The sequence below is a fragment of the Hyaena hyaena genome, unplaced genomic scaffold (assembly GCF_003009895.1).
Source record: "Hyaena hyaena isolate Hyena2069 unplaced genomic scaffold, ASM300989v1 scaffold_1631, whole genome shotgun sequence".
Lineage (NCBI taxonomy): Eukaryota > Metazoa > Chordata > Mammalia > Carnivora > Hyaenidae > Hyaena > Hyaena hyaena.
The window spans coordinates 50728-68937 of NW_024082265.1; the positions used below are offsets into that span (position 1 = coordinate 50728).

At 39.6% G+C, this 18210-nt stretch overlaps 1 protein-coding gene across 1 annotated transcript in view; it reads right to left on the reverse strand.

The window, feature by feature from the left end:
- The window catches only part of LOC120226226 (alpha-2-macroglobulin-like), a 50107-nt gene that overhangs the window by 17780 nt on the left and 14117 nt on the right, over positions 1-18210 (reverse strand). The window contains 11 exon segments of the mRNA XM_039224415.1: positions 1632-1683; positions 2030-2151; positions 2497-2617; positions 3354-3582; positions 4249-4369; positions 6600-6708; positions 7341-7508; positions 10572-10721; positions 11318-11460; positions 12637-12700; positions 12946-13173. Coding sequence (XP_039080346.1) covers positions 1632-1683; positions 2030-2151; positions 2497-2617; positions 3354-3582; positions 4249-4369; positions 6600-6708; positions 7341-7508; positions 10572-10721; positions 11318-11460; positions 12637-12700; positions 12946-13173 — 1507 coding nt within the window.

Genomic DNA, 18210 nt, shown 5'->3' on the forward strand with positions numbered 1-18210 from the left:
CAATGTTCATAGCAGCACTCTCCACAATAGCTAAAACATGGAAAGAGCCTAAGTGTCCATCAACAGATGAATGGATCAAGAAGATGTGGTTTATCTATACCATGGAATACTACATGGCAATGAGAAACAATGAAATCTGGCCATGTGTAGCTACATGGATGGACCTTGAGGGTGTTATGCTGAGCGAAATAAGTCAGGCAGAGAAGGACAAATATCATATGTGTGCACGTATAGGAGGACTAGGAGGAACTTAACAGAGGACCAATCGGGAGAAGAAGGGGGGAAATGGTGGGGGAAAGGGAGAGAGGCAAACCATGAGAGACTCTTGAATGCTGACAAAAACTGAGGACTGATGGATGTGGGGGGGAGGGGGGGATGGGCATGGAGGAGGGCACTTGTGGGGATGAGCACTGGGTGTTATGTGGAAACTAATTTGACAATAAACTATTTGTAAAAAAAAAAAATTATGTGAAAAAAAAACAAATTCACCTATGCATGTTATTTCTTTTTAAAAAAAATTTTTTTAATGTTTTATTTATTTCTGAGAGCGAGAGAGAGATAGTGTGAGCAGGGAGAAAGAGGGAGATACATAATCTGAAACAGGCTCTAGGCTTTGAGCTAGCTGTCAACACAGAGCCCGACATGGGGCTCGAACCCACGAACCGTGAGATCATGACCTGAGCCAAAATCGGATGCTTAACCGACTGAGCCACCCAGGCGCCCCTATGCATGTTATTTCTAAACATAAATGGATGATAATTAAAGTGTTATAAAATATTGCCTTTAATATGAAGTTGTGCCTTGGAAAGGAGAAGGTATTTTTGTATTACATGGACAATACAAATTAATTTAAAAAAATTTTACTGTTTATTTTTGGGAGAGAGAGAGAGACAGAGTGTGACTGGGGGAGGGGCAGAGAGAAGAGGGAGACACAGAATCTGAAGCAGGCTCCATCCAGGCTCCGAGCTGTCAGCACAGAGCCCGACATGGGGCTTGAATCCATGAACCGTGAGATCATGACCTGAGCCAAAGTCAGATGCTTAACTGACCATGCCACCCAGCCCCCCCCAATAAAAAATAATTTTAATAAAACCGCTTGATGATTAGCCCTAGACACATAAGAAATAAATGAAAACAAAGAACTCAGGAATAGAGGGCAAGCCATGATAAAAGGATTTGGTGGTAAATTCACTGAGATGTAGAAGTAAGGCTAAAATAAAACATATTTTATATATTTGAAGTCTTGACAGTATAATAAACACAGTAAACAGAAATTAATAGGTAGACAGAGAAAGTCAAGAAACACATGTATGATATTGATTCCACATTGTTTGAGGTGAGAACACATTGTGTTGATAATTTTCTTAGTGTACTAAATTTCTGTGTTTTTGTTTAGACTAGAAAACTCTCCACCAAGATAAAGTTATATCTTCTATTGTGAGTTGCTTTAGTGTCTTCTCAAATGGGATGATGGTTCTCTGGGTCTTACTTACCTCATAGGGAAGTGTAGGAATAATATATAATGTTATATATATAATAATAATAATATAATAACATATAAAATTCTTTGAACTTGAAATGTTACACAAGCTTTGGTCAATGCTATTTTAATTATGATGAGTGACTCTTACCCAATGGACAGAGCAGGGAGTTGAATGTTGCTTCCTTTTCTAGTCCTCCAGGCTTTAGGTGAAGGAAAGAAAAGGTAGAGGTGAGAATGGACATGGATATTGAGAGGGGAACCACCCATTTCTTGATAGTGGGGCTGCCTTCCAAATGTATTACATACACAAATTCTGTAAGTATAAGCAATATGAAGGAAGCAGGTTGATAGATGAGGAAATGAGGGAAAATTATATAAATATCGAGAGAGAGAGAGAGAGAGATACAGATAGAGAGAGATGGAGAAAGAAGAGAATATTGTGAACTGTTCTGTGATTATGTATTATTTAGCCCTTGAAATCTCAACTGGATTCACCATTGTTTTTATTGACTCATTGTGACCTATCAAATGGGTTGTCTTACTTACTTCAACCAGCAGAGACTTAATGATTGTGTCTTTCTTTCCATATTCAGGGACCACAGCCACCTCAGTCTCACATGGCTCTTGAGACTCCAGTGCCTCTGCGCTCACGGTGAAGTTCACATTTCCTAAAAAAGGGGCCATACAGATAAGCACCATCGCTTTCCTTCTCCTTGCCTCCAACCTCAAGTTTCATAAGTGTTCAGGGTTTTGTAACCACTTTTGGTTTTATGAAAACACAGGAGCAAGGATGGAAGCAGAGAGCCGAATGCCACTGAGAATCCAAGGTGGAGATGGGGGTAAGGGAAGTGGGGATAGCACTTCCTAGACATCTTAGAACAAAAGACAAAGGAAAAAAATCCTACTGTTGGAGGGGGGGGTGTTTTTGCTTGAGCAAGTGGCATTAGATATAAGGTTCCTACTGATACACACAGTCCTTGAGTAGAAATTGTCTCTAGGAGATTGTTCCTCACCTAATGCCTTTGGCGTCACTGCCCAGGACACAGTCTGCCGGCCATTCTCACAGACGCAGTGAGACTCTTGTTTCTTCTCCTGGACTAGGAATGCAGGAGACAGGTCTAGCTGCACACTCACCTGAAACCACACGTGAAACCAAGAGACAGATCAGAAGGAGAAGGGGACCAAAAGCATAATGGTTTGAGATAAAGCATGCTGGGGATTGGTTAGATTTTAGGTTGCCTGATACTGAAGATGACCCAAATGCAAGCCAACGACCTTACAGTGGAGCTGACATGGAAATCTTAGTATTTTTCGAGAATCTGCTCATTCATGGGGTGGGACAAGAGGTGAGCAAAAGTCATGATGGCCCGTTGCCTGTGGAAACTCTACATCTTTGGCCTGGGATCTTGACCATTCCCTCAGCTCTTCCAGCACAGTATACGCAATTGATAAGTGGTTGTGGTTTCAGGGGAGGTCAGATGCTCACCAATAACTTTTAAAGTAAGGTTTAATGTGTTTAATGGTATGTGATGCTGTATGAAAGTGAAATAAATGGAAGGTAGAAGTTGAAACCTTGAGGGATCTAAGACGCGAGAATGAAGTGTACTGATTTTTGTTCACCTTCTCAGAAAGCTTCATACTTCACAAGCTTCCTAAACCTGTAGGGTTCTGGTAAGGGTCAGAAGCTTGTTTTAAGTTGCATGTATTTGAAAATACCAGCACCCATAGCCTCTGTAACATATGAATATCTCTGAGAGTATTCCTCCCCTGGTGAGCTCATTTTACACATGGAAGTTTGTCAGTATTTCAAAGGATGCAGGTTTTAATTTACTGGACTGTTGTGTTCAATTGAGGAAAGAGAGGTCCTTACCCAGATGCACTTGGGAAGGTAGTTTAGGACAGTGGCCTTGAGTGTGAAGGCCTCTCCACGGATCACCGAGTAGGGCATGGTGACCTCCACAAAGAAGGGCTGGAAGGCGCGGAGGGAGGCGGGAAGAGACAGACCAAGTCCAGTGTCATTGGAAAGACAGAGGGCGCCTGCCTTCCACTCAGTGATGGTGTCAGGGACTGTCACACCCACTTCAGCCACACCTGATGAGCTGAGGAGGATAGAAATGTGAAGAACAGAAAGTAAGCAGTGACATAAATTCTTTCTAGGAAGAGAACTCCTGTAAATAATTCTATTGTCATGACCTGAAGGCACTCAGTAGAAATATAAATAAAGGAGAGAATAATCAAGGCTTGAAATGGGAAAATGTAAGAAGTCCTTTTCTTCCAATTCTGTTTCCAATTCCAGTCTATATTAGAATCTTCTATTGACATGTAATTGTAGCATTATCTATTATAGACAATAGCATTATAAATTGAATATGTACTTTGAGATTGATCTTAAATTTTACTCTTTAAAATACTGATCCAGTGAAGGCAGGCTTACAATTTTTAATTCTACTACTAATGTGTCTAGTTGGCCTGACTGATTCCGTGCTTAGCCCAAGATTGTTGGCCAATGAAGCATCTCTTACAGGTGTTAGTCTATGCAGTGCCTGGTCCTTATTCCCATTTTCTGGAAGTCTTAGAATTAATTGTGTACAAAATTTCTCCACTCTGATAGAATAATGAGACTTCACAGAAGTATTTATGTTAGACCTCTCCTGAAAACAGCAATGTGTGTAAGAGAAATACTTGGATATTCAAAAATTACCTAAAACCAGACAATTGTGAGGAGTCTATATTGTTGCCTTTTATATGTAAAGAGAGTTACTTACTTTACCACCACCAAGTCCCAGATCCACGTCTCAGGGAAGTACTTTCTCACAGTCTCGGTGAAAGCCTCTGAGACATGTGCCATCTCTGTAAGTTCACGGCCTCTTTGCAATTCAGATATGACTATGGTGGGTGAGAGAGGAGACCGAAATGCTAAATATAAAGATTAAGCTTATCAGAGACTGTAATACATGTTATAAAAGAAATAAACAGGCTGATGGAATGGACAGGAACCAGGAGAGGGTGCTTTGGTGTTAAGGGAACACTTCTTTGAGGAAGTGATAGTTAAGCTGGATTCTAGAGTATTAGAGTAAGTTCAAAGTGAGAGGGGAGCAGGGGGAGGGGAAAGAGAATCACAAATAGAGGACATGGAGACCTAGAGGCAGAAAGGCAGAAAGAGCCTCGGAGAAAGAGCCTCCCTGGGTTGGGAGAAGGGCAACTGTCAATTTCCATTTGGCGTGTTCCTCTGTCGGGTCAAAGAACCATTGTCTCCAAACATTATGACAGTGGTTCTGAGAAAGTGTACAGGAGTGAAGGATCGAGGATAAAAAAGTTCTTGGGGAGGGTGGGTGGCTCAGTCTGTTTAGCAACCGACTTCGGATCTGGGCATGATCTTGCAGCCTGTGGGTTCGAGCCACACGTCATGATCTGTGCTGACAGCTCAGAGCCTGGAGCCTGCTTTGGATTCTGTGTCTCCCTCTCTCTCTGCCCCTCCCCGGCTCACGGTCTGTGTCTCTCTCAAGAATAAAAATAAGCAGGGGTGCCTGGATGGCTCAGTCAGTTAAGCATCCGGCTTCGGCTCAGGTCATGATCTCACGGTTTGTGGGTTCAAGACCCGTGTTGGGCTTTGTGCTAACAGCCAGCTCAGAGCTTGGCACCTGTTTCAGATTCTGTGTCTCCCTCTCTCTCTGACCCTCCCTTGCTCATGCTGTCTCTCTCTCTCAGAAATAAATAAAAACATGAAAAAATTTTTTAAAAATAAACATCAAAAAAGTTCTTTATTTCCACATGTCTCAGAAGGTCAGGTGGGTTCTCTTGCCTATTTACTTTCTGTTAATGGTGTGCTGGTAAATATTTAACAATCAGCTCTCTGAAAAAAAATTTGTTCCCATACATAAGTTCACTAAAAATTCTAATTTAGTTTTTAAAATTTGTTTTCTTGTTTTTTATTTTTTTTAATGTTTTTTATTTATTTCTAGGAGAGAGAGAGAGAGAGACAGCGTGAGCAGGGGAGGGTCAGAGAGAGAGGGAGTCACAGACTGAAACAGGCTCCAGGCTCTGAGCTGGCAGTCAGCACAGAGCCTGACGCGGGTCTCGAACCCACGAACCCGAGATCATGACCTAAGCGAAAGTCGGACGCTTAACCGACTAAGCCACCCAGGTGCCCCTGTTTTCTTGTTTTTTAAATGTTTATTTATGTTTCAGGGAGAGGGACAGAGTATGAGTGGGTGAGGAGTAGAGAGAGAGGCAGACAGAATCTGAAGTAGACTCCAGTCTGAGCTGTCAGCACAGCACAGACACGGGGCTCGAACCCACAAACCATGAGATCATAACCTGAGCCAGAGTAGGATGCTTAACTGACTGAGCCACCCAGGTGCCCCTACTATGAATTCTACTTTAAAGGATTATTTAAATTCTATATAGCCAATTTACTTTCATTGACTATTTTCCTTGATTTTTGACAAACTCTTTAGTTTGTATTCAACCTATATTCCACCATGATTTGACAATATCAGACTATAAATAAATGCTTGCTTACTATCTGATTCACCAGTAAAGGAGCCCATATCACTGAGAAATAAATGTGATTTCAATATGAATATTGACTGATATATTAGGGAAGTTAGAGCTTCCTTACCTAACTGGTGAGAATATAATCCCAATTTGTGAACATTCTGTTTCTATTTACGCTGATCCTGTGACTAGAAATTATATCTTTCCTTTTCAGCCTCACACATCTCCATTTACTAGAGGCAGATTCTTTTTTTTAAAAGTTTATCTTATTTATTTTGACAGAGAGAGAGCGAGTAGGGGAGGGGCAGAGAAAGAAGAGGAGAGAGAATCCCAAGTAGGCTCCATGCTGTTAGTGCAGACCCCGATGTAGGGCTTGATCCCACAAACTGTGAGATCATGACCTGAGCCAAAATTGGGTGAGATGTTCAATTCATTGAGCCACCCAGGCACCCCTAGAATTTTTGGGTTTGTATTCCTATGTGCTCTTGAGCAAGAACCTTAGTATATCTGAATCATAAGTTCTTACTTGTTAATTTTATCACATTTTACCTTTTTAAAAAATCTTTTATTTGAATCAATATATTAACTTTTAATTTTTTTTTTTTTTTTTTTTTTTTACCTGGAGAAGCAAATGGCCTTCGAGATGACTGCATTGCATAGGGTTCAGGCGGTGAACATACTTTGGGTTTATGAATCTTTGTGTTTGTGAATGCCTTTAAGCCCATACCCTATGAAGGAAATTATCACCTAATTAGTACATAAATATATAATATATAGGCACATATTTCATTGAGTTTCACAAACATTCCAATTAGCTTAATACCAAACTTTTTTTTAAGTGGAGCCCAAAGCAGGGCCTGAACTCATGACTCTTAGATCAAGACCTGAGCCGAGATCAGAGTCGGGTGCTTAACTGACTAAGCCACCCAGTTGCCCCAATCCTGAACTTTCAATGCTCACATCTGTAGAAAAGATATTGGTATACTCATGGAAGTAATTTTATTCTGTTGTTTAAACTCTTTTAAGAGTAATATTTTATATATGTGACAATTAGAAATAATGCAAGGCAACGAATTTCAGGAAAAATTATTAAAAAAACTTGACTAATAGTCCAAAATGTTCTAGCCCTGGCTCTGTTGCTATTAACAGATCTGCCTAGTATTCATGACCTTGGAGAAGTCACTTGACCACTCTGTGTCCCATAACCCTCAACTGTGATATGAAGGTATTAAAACAAATATTTTTTCACATATAATATCCCATTATTCTTTAGAATTCAAAATCTTCAAAAAATCTTTAGAATGTAAAATACAAGTTTCTTTACTTGTATTTTACAAAATTTGTAAAAATACAAATTTACCCATAGGAAGCTATATATATCTTTTTCACTTGTATTTGGTACAGGGGAATACATGATTCCATTGATGAAGACATTATGGCTTTTGATACAGTCTCCATCATCTTCCTCATGTTGATTCAAACTCCCAGGGAAACCAGTGAGGTCCTTCACTGGCAACAGATCATAAACCTGTATAAATGCAAAGGACAAAAGGACAAGCTTATTTGTGGCTTATTCTTCTGAAGTGCAAAGAGAGAAGAAAAGAGTAGTTACCGTCAGTCTTCGTTTCAGTGCACTGTTGCTGAAATAGTTTATAGAGATGAAGCTGTTTTCAAGAATTTTAAGGGAAAATATCCCAAAACATTCCCATCTAAGTACTCAAGGATCAGGACAATTCGTTGCATAGTTCAGAGGCAAACACTAGACTCCATACTAGGATGGAATAAAATTTTATTGAGATAAAACTATGTCTGCTATATTTGGGACATAGTAAAAAACTTCAGGATGATAGAATGAAATGATGGTTCTGTCTTTCCTTGTGGCTAGCAACTGACTCACTGTACAACAAAGTTAATGAACACGTGTGAATGGGCACATGAACAAGTAGATATCCTCCATATAGGCCAGGATAGTATTTTCTTTTCTTTTCTTTTCTTTTTTATGTTTTATTTATTTGTGTGTGAGAAAGACAGACAGACAGACAGACAGACAGACAGTGTGAGCAGGGGAGGGTCAGAGAGAGAGGGAGACACAGAATCTGAAACAGGCTCCAGGCTCTAAGCTGTCAGCATGGAGCCCGACACAGGGCTCTAACCCACGGACCACGAGATGATGACCTGAGTCGATGTCGGACACTTAACTGACTGAGCCACCCAGGCACCCCAACGATAGTATTTTCTTAAGCATTATTCATGGAATGCAATGCTCCAGATCTTCACACAGTACATAAAATACTGGAAATGATGCTTTCAAATTCATTTGAAGGGGAAGAGTAAGATGTAAAAATGCTGTTACTACACTGCATTATGTTAATAGGGGCTTAAAACTACTTGGCAATACATTGGCCAAGTGAGTAGTGTCATGAAATTAAATACTTTCTCAAAGGTAGCTCCCTCTTCCTCTCCTCCATGTCTCCTCTCTGCTTTTTCTTTTCTCTTTAAAAATTTTTTTAATGTTTATTTATTTTTGAGAGACAGAGAGAGACAGCATGAGCAGGGGAGGGGCAGAGAGAGAAGGAGACACAGAATCTGAATCACGCTCCAGGCTCTGAGCTGTCAACACAGACCCTGACATGGGGCTCAAACTCACAGACTGTGAGACCATGACCTGAGCCGAAGTCAAACGCTCAACAAACTGAGCCACCCAGTCACCCCTCTGCTTTTTCTTTTCTTGTGTCTCATCTATGGAAGCAGAAGTCCCATGAGAGCATGGCTTTGTTATTCAAGCTCACTAATATATCCCCAGCACTCCTACAAACAGTATGTATGCCTAGCATACAGCAGGCACTAAATAAATACCTGTGGAATGAATGGCTTATGTTACTGGGATCAAAGTGATTCATTAGTAAAGTGCTATCAAGGCTTGAGAGGCCAGGGCTAGTGTTCGAACCCGGGTCTACTACGAAACACTGGAAAGCTTCTATTTTTGTATTAAAACATAATAAGACGTTCTACCTTCTCTATCCACCAGTGTTGTTATAATGTAAAGAGATCCTGAGATGGGTGCCCAGGTGGCTCAGTCGGTCAAGCGACTGACTGTTGATTTTGGCTCAGGTCATGATCTCATGGTTTGTGGGGATTCAGTCCCGCATCTGGCTCCATGTCAACAGCATGGAAACTACTTGGGATTCTCTCTCCCTCTTTCTCTGCCCCATCTCTCCTTAAAAGAAATTAAAAATAAATAAATCAAAAGACCCCAAGAAGGATGGAATTCTTCTATAAACATAAGACATTGTTATTTTTCCTATGTGGAAAAATATACTGAATGTACTTAAAACTGTATTGTATTCAGTATACTGAAATGTATTTAATACTTTCTTTAGAAGAATTCTAATATTTTCAATTAAATTCCATTTGGAAGGACTAAAAATCTTTTCTTGTAACTTTTTTTCAGGGAGTAAAATATAAATTTCTCATTGTAAAGTTTTGATAGTAAGAAAGAAACCTCAGTAAGAGGTTGGCCTCATATTGCAAATTTGAAGATACAAGCAAATGACTATTAGCAAATGTTAATTTGTTTCTCATTGTTCCACTCCAGTGTACACTTGTGCTGTTTCTTCTATTAACCCAACATTTTAAAGGATTTAATTTAATGTCATTTATCATATAATAATTCATTTTTCCAAAAAAATCTTTTGTTTCTTTACTTATTTATTTATTTTTAATGTTTATTTATTTTTGAGAGACAGAGAGGATGAGGAGGGATGTAGAGAGAGAAACACACAAAACCCAGAGCAGCCTCCAGGCTCCAAGTTGTCAGCACAGAGCCCGACATGGGGCTTGAACCCACAAACTGTGAGACCATGACCTGAGCCAAAGTCGGACGCTTAACCAATTAAGCCACCCAGGTGTCCCTAAGTTTATTTATTTTGAGAGAGAGAAAGGAGAGAGAGGAGAAAGAGAATACCAAGCGGGCTCCACCCTGCTTGAACTTGGTGTTGTGGGGCTCCAACTCCCCCACACTTAAGCTGAAGTCATGCTTAAGTGATGCTTAACCAACTGAGCCATCCAAGTGCCCACATTTTCCCAATTTTTATTCATCAGAGACAATGTATATCTTCCTTCAGAAATTGAGTTCATCTTAGGACATACGGTGTTTGATATAATTCTTATAAAAACAGAAATTTGTTATTTCCTATCAGTTTTAGTGCAACTAAATGTACTACTTTTGTTGAGCTTTTACAAACATTACAACTCATTTGAAAATACCTATTACTGGTTTCAGAGAGCTCTAGGATTTCAGGGACTTTGAATGATGCATGATTTTATTGATGTACATATATATAAACAAACATACCTACACATATGCATGTTTATGTTTGTATATGTATGTAAACCTATGTAAGGAAATACATATCTCTGTACTGAAATGTAATATATTTCTCACCAGAAAAAGTGCCCGCGAAAGAGATCAAAACTAGCAACTCCAGGTAAATGGAATTTTGATAGATTCTATCTTACTCAGATAGCCATATCTCCTTGCTCTGAGACCCTCGCATGGCCCTTCCTGACCCCCAGGGTTGCCGGAACTCACCTAAGCCGTGGACAGCTCAACCTTGGGCCTCATGAGTAGCACACTTTGGTCCACAGCACGGAGGGCGCAGAGGGACTGAGGAGAAGCTGAGACTCGCAGGCAGGCGTGTGAGGCCGGGAGACTTTGTGCTGGATGGAAGCTCAAGTTCACCTATGAAATTGGCAAGAATGGTCAGAAAAACAAATGTCCTGACTTATTCGTTCATTCACAAGCATTTCCTGAGTGTTCCACACAGTGAATGCACACTCACTTTCTTTGACTTGGTGGTGGATGGCACGTTGTGAGTCTTGAGACTTTCTGTCCCTTACGCATCACTCTGCTTCAATCAGTTGAACCATTATAATGATATCTAATTCTTATAAATTAGTAAATTTGAGATTCCATTTTTTACCTTTGATATATGGTAAGGTGTTTATTAAGTGAAGGTGGAGTGCAAATGGTTCTAGATGCTTTTATGTTTTTGTTTTGGCTCCTTAGTATTCTTAAAAACTTATATTTTCCAACATGTCATCATAGAAGGGAGCAAAGTACTCTGAACTGAATCAGATAGTAAGAGACAGTGCAGGAGAATTTTAAACTAGGAGTTAAGTGACATGGCTCCCTCGTGTGTCTCTGACATTACCTTGCTGAAAATCTCTGGAGAATTCATTTTAACCCTTTTAGCCCCAATGTTCACATGCAGAAAAAAGTAAATGATAATAGCAAATTTTAGTTTTAAATGTTGAAATTTTATAACAAAACCCCACCTTGTTGGACAGACAGTTTTCAGTCTTATATTTTGCAGAATCTGCAACCACTGCCCCATCGGGTAAAATGGTGTAGATGAGGAATCGAGCAATAAGAGCGATGTCTGCCTCCACAGGGACTGACACGGAAAAGTGGCCTTTCACTGGAGCATGGAGAGAATGAGGAATTGTGAGTATGGGTTAGATATCTCCCCATGGCTGAAATGGAAGCTTTCTGTTGCCTAAAGCCATTTTTAGGAGTCTGGTCTGGTTAATGACAGTTTCTATTAGTTGATATAATAGGTACAAAAAATAGTAGATGTAATAGATGAAAGTTTACCTATAAGAATTCTATACTTCTGAGAACTCTAGCTTGAGGACAAACCTTATCAAAGTGCTCTCTTTTCTTATCATACGATGATTTCACACTAATTTTCAGCTTTAGCTAATCTACACAAAGTTCTGATGCTATCTGAGGGTATAGAGACATCCACATGGCTATTATTTGCTCTAGACTTTATTTTAGAGAAGGGAGATAGAACCAGAAGTTCGGTGATACGATAGTTGAGAGTTTAACACATGGTGTTTATCCTTAAATCTTCTTTAACTTTCTATATGAACCAAATATTCTCTTTCTTTTCTTAAGAGGAGTACTGTGCTCCTTTGAAAGCTATTTTTGATACCTATATAGATTTTTTAGATGTTGCGGTAAGCTTCTATAAGTAAGTCTACAATGGTGCTTTTGTGTTGCTATGAACAAGCATCAAAAGATAGTCACTGATAAGTTTTGTCATAAGTGGTCTTTTAGACTTCCTTAGAAGAGCTGAAAACTTCAGAGGTTTATATTGGTCCATATTTGTTCATGGTGAAAGTCCCATTCAATGACAGAAGTACTCAATTTAACCTTTCGTAAATCAGAACTATCTTCCAGAGGGAAATATGATATAAAGACATAAGTGACTCAGCAAAAGACCGAGTATATATAAAACATTCCAAAATTTTACCTTCTCTCCATTTCCTAAAACAATTTTAAAATGCCATTTGAGAAGGAGCTGCATCAATGTCTATGGTCTGAAACCTTGGAATATGCATAGATTATAAAATGACAACATGAACACTTTAAGTAATCTGGACAGAACACAGTGCTGAAGGAAAAGAAGAGAAATACTGGTGAAGGGCCAAAATACAGCACCTCATTATTTCTTTCCCCTCTCAACTTCTCATTTATTGGAGTTAGATGGAAATGATCTCTCTTTTTTGAAACTCTGTCTGGTATTTCTGCAGTGTAAGGCTGACTACGCCAGAGTGGGGTGGAAATGTGGAATTGTCAGAATACTCACTCACTCCCTGCTTCACAGGCAGCACGTGGGTCCCACTTCGGACAATGCTTCCCTTTGCCATTATCTGCAAAAAAGGCAATGAAAAGGAACTTGGTTTACCTGACAGAAATCTTATACCCCATGTCTTGCCCCATGTCATTCTTGCATTATTGAACCCCAGCTGGCGATAATTAGCCCTAAAAGAAGCCGAACTTTCAAAAAGAATATGGATAATAAGTTAAAGTAGTGACATCTAAAGAGCTTCTTGGTTCCTTGTCCCACAAAGGGCTCTTGTCTATGAGGGGTAAACGAAGTGGCCTTCCTTCTCACCAGATAATAGAACACGAGCTCCTTCAGATTCTGCAGGGCATGTCTGTTCAGAATGTAATGTGCTTGGATTGTCTGAGTTTGGCTGCAGGGCAGTTCCTGAGGCATAGGCTCTAGGTAGACAAAACTCTTGCTTAGGGAGAATACAAGGTTAGCAGTGTGATAAGCTTCTTTGTTTTCTGCCAACAGCCATTGGTAGCCATAACAGGGACTGTGATCCTTGTATTTGACCTAATGAATGAAAAAAAGCCCAATATTATTAATTTTATAGATTGTATGTCAGAGAGAATCAGTGTTCTCACAAAACTGCTTTAGTTCATCGTCCTACTTTAACACGTGCCTAGGAATCTTTTACTCAACAGTAAAAAGCGAGAGAGTGTTTATCTCTGTTGGAGGCCTTTACAGTGTAGAGACTCCTTGGGTTGGTATTTACATTTCTGTAGGGCCTACATCCAGGCATCTTTTTCTTTGTTTAGTTTGCTGGACACTTTTTGGGGGCCATTTTACCTATGCAGACAGAGACACTAGAATTCTAAAACCTCATTGAGGAGACTAAATAATCTCCAGAAGCTGAAGAACTGCATTTCAGAGACTTACTTGTGAAGGATTTCAACTAGGTATTATGACCATGTCATATTTCAGCCTTAAGGGTCTGAGAACACTTTCTGTCAATAGCTTTGGGTTCAAGAGTTGAGTTGGTGACTTAGCTGAAGTCTATCACTCCTGGGCTGTCTGTGGCTGATTATTTTCTTTTCCCTTTTAAATGTTTATTTATTTGGAGAGTGAGAGAGAGAGAGCTCGTGTGGGCAAGAGCAGGGGAGAGAGAGAGAATCCCAAACAGGCTCTGAGCTGCCAATACAGAGCCTGAAGTGGTGCCCCAACCCACCAACCCTTCAGATCATGACTTGAGCCAAAATCAAGAGTCAGATGCTTAACCAACAGAACCACACAGCCTGATTTTTTTAAATGCTTTTTGTGGCTCTGGATTCTCAAGGTTTATAGGTCTCTTTTAGGTTGTTGTTTAACTTTTCTCCATGTAGAAGACTTTCCTTATTCTTTTCAGGCTTCTTCTACCCTCATCTTCATCTCCCAAGTGGCACGAATGAATCCTTGTGTCTGCAAAACACTTTATTTATATTTTAATATATGCTTTGGTGCTAATGCATAAATAATTATCACAAAGAGGGGTATTTAAAAATAATATTTTTATTTTCAGGATGAGAACATTGCCTAGCACATGGAAAACTTTCAAGACACTTCTTGATCAAATAAGTGAGTGAATGCTCAATTTTTAGTTAATTGGGAGACATGGGCTTTTATGCCATCCATTTGAAGTGGAATCAATAAAATATTTATCCCATTTATTTGTCATTATTATGTAATAACTATTTGAGTATCCACACATCTCTAATTATATATTTACATGTCCGTTGATGAATAGAGAGCTCTATGCTATACAAAGCAAATTATATGGGTGTAACAAAAATCTGGAGAAAAATAAAGCAAGAACAATAATTTTTTTTTTTTTTACAAATAGTTTATTGTCAAATTAGTTTCTACATAACACTCAGTGCTCATCCCCAAAGTGCCCTCCTTCATGCCCATCCCCCCCTCCCCCCCACATCCATCAGTCCTCAGTTTTTGTCAGCATTCAAGAGTCTCTCATGGTTTGCCTCTCTCCCTTTCCCCCACCATTTCCCCCCTTCTTCTCCCCCTTGGTCCTCCGTCAAGTTCCTCCTAATCCTCCTATACGTGCAAACATATGGTATTTGTCCTTCTCTGCCTGACTTATTTCGCTCAGCATAACACCCTCAAGGTCCATCCATGTTGCTACACATGGCCAGATTTCATTGTTTCTCATTGCCATGTAGTATTCCATGGTATAGATAAACCACATCTTCTTGATCCATTCATCTGTTGATGGACACTTAGGCTCTTTCCATGTTTTAGCTATTGTGGAGAGTGCTGCTATGAACATTGGGGTACATGTGCTCCTATGCCTCAGCATTTCTGTATCCCTTGGGTAAATTCCTAGCAGTGCTATTGCTGGGTCATAAGGGAGTTCTATTGTTAGTTTCCTGAGGAACCTCCACACTGTTTTCCAGAGGGGCTGTACCAGTTTACATTCCCACCAACAGTGCAGGAGGGTGCCCGTTTCTCCACATCCTCGCCAGCATCTAGAGTTCTCTGATTTGCTCATTTTAGCCACTCTGACTGGCGTGAGGTGGTATCTCAGTGTGGTTTTGATTTGTATTTCCCTGATGAGGAGGGATGCTGAGCATCGTTTCATGTGTCTGTTGGCCATCTGGATGTCCTCTTTGGAGAAGTGTCTGTTCATGTCTTCTGCCCATTTCTTCACTGGGTTGTTTGTTTTTCGGGCGTGGAGTTTGGTGAGTTCCTTATAGATTCTGGATATTAACCCTTTATCTGATATGTCATTTGCAACTATCTTTTCCCATTCCGTTGGTTGCCTATTAATTTTCTGGGTTGTTTCCTTGGCTGTGCAGAAGCTTTTAATCTTGATGAGGTCCCAACAGTTTATTTTTGCTCTCGATTCCCTTGCTTTTGGGGATGTGTCAAGTAAGAAGTTGCTGCGGTGGAGGTCAAGGAGGTTGTTTCCTGCTTTCTCCTCTAGGGTGTTGATAGTTTCCTGTCTCACGTTCAGGTCCTTTATCCATTTTGAGTTGATTTTTGTGCATGGTGTGAGAAAATGATCTAGTTTCATTCTTCTGCATGTTGCTGTCCAGTTCTCCCAACACCATCTGTTAAAAAGGCTGTCTTTTTTCCATTGGATATTCTTTCCTGCTTTGTCAAAGATCAGTTGGCTGTATACTTTTGGGTCCACTTCTGAGTTCTCAATTCTGTTCCATTGGTCTATGTGTCTGTTTTTGTGCCAATACCATACTGTCTTGAGGATGACAGCTTTGTAGTAGAGGCTGAAGTCTGGGATGGTGATACCTCCCGTTTTGGTTTTATTTTTCAGTATTACTTTGGCTATTCGGGGTCTTTTGTGGTTCCATACAAATTTTTGGATAGTTTGTTCTAGTTTTGAGAAGTATGCTGGTGCAATTTTGATTGGAATTGCATTGAATGTGTAGAGTGCTTTAGGTAGTAATGACATCTTAACTATATTTATTCTTCCTATCCATGAGCATGGAATGTTTTTCCATTTCTTTGTGTCTTCTTCAATTTCCTTCATAAGTTTTCTATAGTTTTCATCATACAGATCTCTTGTATCCTTGGTTAGGTTTATTCCGAGGTATTTTATGGTTTTTTGTGCAATTGTGAATGGGATCAGTTTCTTGATTTCTCTTTCTGTTGCTTCATTGTTGGTGTATAAAAATGCAACCGATTTCTGTACGTTGATTTTGTACCCTGCAACTTGGCTGAATTCTTGGATCAGTTCTAGTAGGCTTCTGGTGGAGTCTGTCGGGTTTTCTATGTAGAGTATCATGTCATCTGCGAAGAGTGAAAGTTTGACTTCCTCTTTGCCAATTCTGATGCCCTTTATTTCCTTTTGTTGTCTGATGGCTGATGCTAGGACTTCCAGCACTATGTTAAACAACAGTGGTGAGAGTGGACATCCCTGTCGTGAAGAACAATAATTTATAGAGTGTATACACTTGAAACTAAATGCTACTAGTCATGTTAATGGGTGGGGGGCTCAGTCGGTTAAGCGACGGGCTCTTGGTTTCTGCTCAGGTCACGATCTTAGGGTTTGTGTGTTTGAGCCCTGCATTGGGCTCTGCACTCATGGGGGAGACCTGCTTGGGATTCTCTCTCTCTCTCTCTCTCTCTCTGCCTCTGCCCTCCTTGCTCTGTCTCTGTCTCTCTCTTCCTCTAAAAATAAAACCACCCCAAAACCCTTAATGCTAGTGATGTTAAGATGGGCTTTTACAGTAATAATAATTATATTCAAGTTAAAGGGGGCTTACTAAGTGCCTTAATGTATATTACCTTTTTTATAAGTATATTTTTCTTTTTTTAATTTTTTAAATTTTTAATTATTTTTTATTTATTTCTGAGAGAGAGCAGGGGAGGGTTAGAGAGAGAGAGGGAGACACAGAATCTGAAACAGGATCTGGGTTCTGAGCTAGCTGTCAGCACAGAACCTGATGCGGGGCTCAAACCCACAAACCGTGAGATCATGACCTGAGCCGAAGTCAGAGGCCTAATGGACTTAGCCACCCAGGCGCTCCTAGGTATATTTTTTCTATTTTTATTTCAAAATAACACATTAACTGTTAAAAAAAAAAAAGAAATTAAGTATCACATTTAGTCCCAACACCCTGATAACTAAAGGATATTATTTAAATTTTTTTTTAATGTTTATTAATTTTTGAGAGTGAGAGAGACAGAGCATGAGTGGGGGAGGGGCAGAGAGAGAGGGAGACACAGAATCAGAAGCAGGCTCCAGGCTCGCTGTCAGCAAAAGCCCGATGCGGGGCTTGAACTAAAAAATGGTGAGATCATGACCTGAGCCAAAGTCAGGTGCTTAGCCAACTGAACCACCCAGGTGCCCCCGGAAGGACATTACTTTTAAAATGAGAGATCCCTAAAAATAGGTTAAGGATTCTATTCTTACTATAAAAATGAATATATTACATACATAATAATGTCTTCCTTTGCTTATCTAGGGACCTAGTATTTGAAAAGCAATTTGGGTTGATTGCATTTTCTTTCGTAAAAGAAAAAAAACTTTATCAAATTTTGTTTCTCCTGTTTTTTTTTTCTTAAAGTCTGTAAGCTTACTTTTTAAATTTCATACTTGTTTCATTAATTTTATTGCTCGATGAAACAAGATCTACATTCTTCCTTGAATGCAAATCACCTTTTGATTCTGATCTCTAGACCTACCTCATTTTCTTTAACGTATTAATGCAAAAACCCACTTCTTTACGCCTGAGAACAGTCATGTCATCCGGTGAATTCTACAAAGTTCCCATGTGCTAAGTGTACCCCAACCTGCTTTCCATTAAAAGTTACAATAGTGTTTTCATTACCTCCTATTTCTCTATACTACTGGGCTTTGGGTTCCTTGTGAATAGAAGTAAATCATAATCTGTGCAATGGCATTTTATGGTAGTTTCACTATTTCTTCATCTAGAGACTTTGACTTAACACAGTGTTTTCTGTTTCTGTAATTTATATATAACAAGCATTTTCTCAAAGCCCTCAGCCTCATACTATCAACTCTCATTTTTTTGGCAGTCCCCGTCTTTATTTCAGGATGACTCAATTTAGGTTACTAGGTTTTTCCTCTTGTTT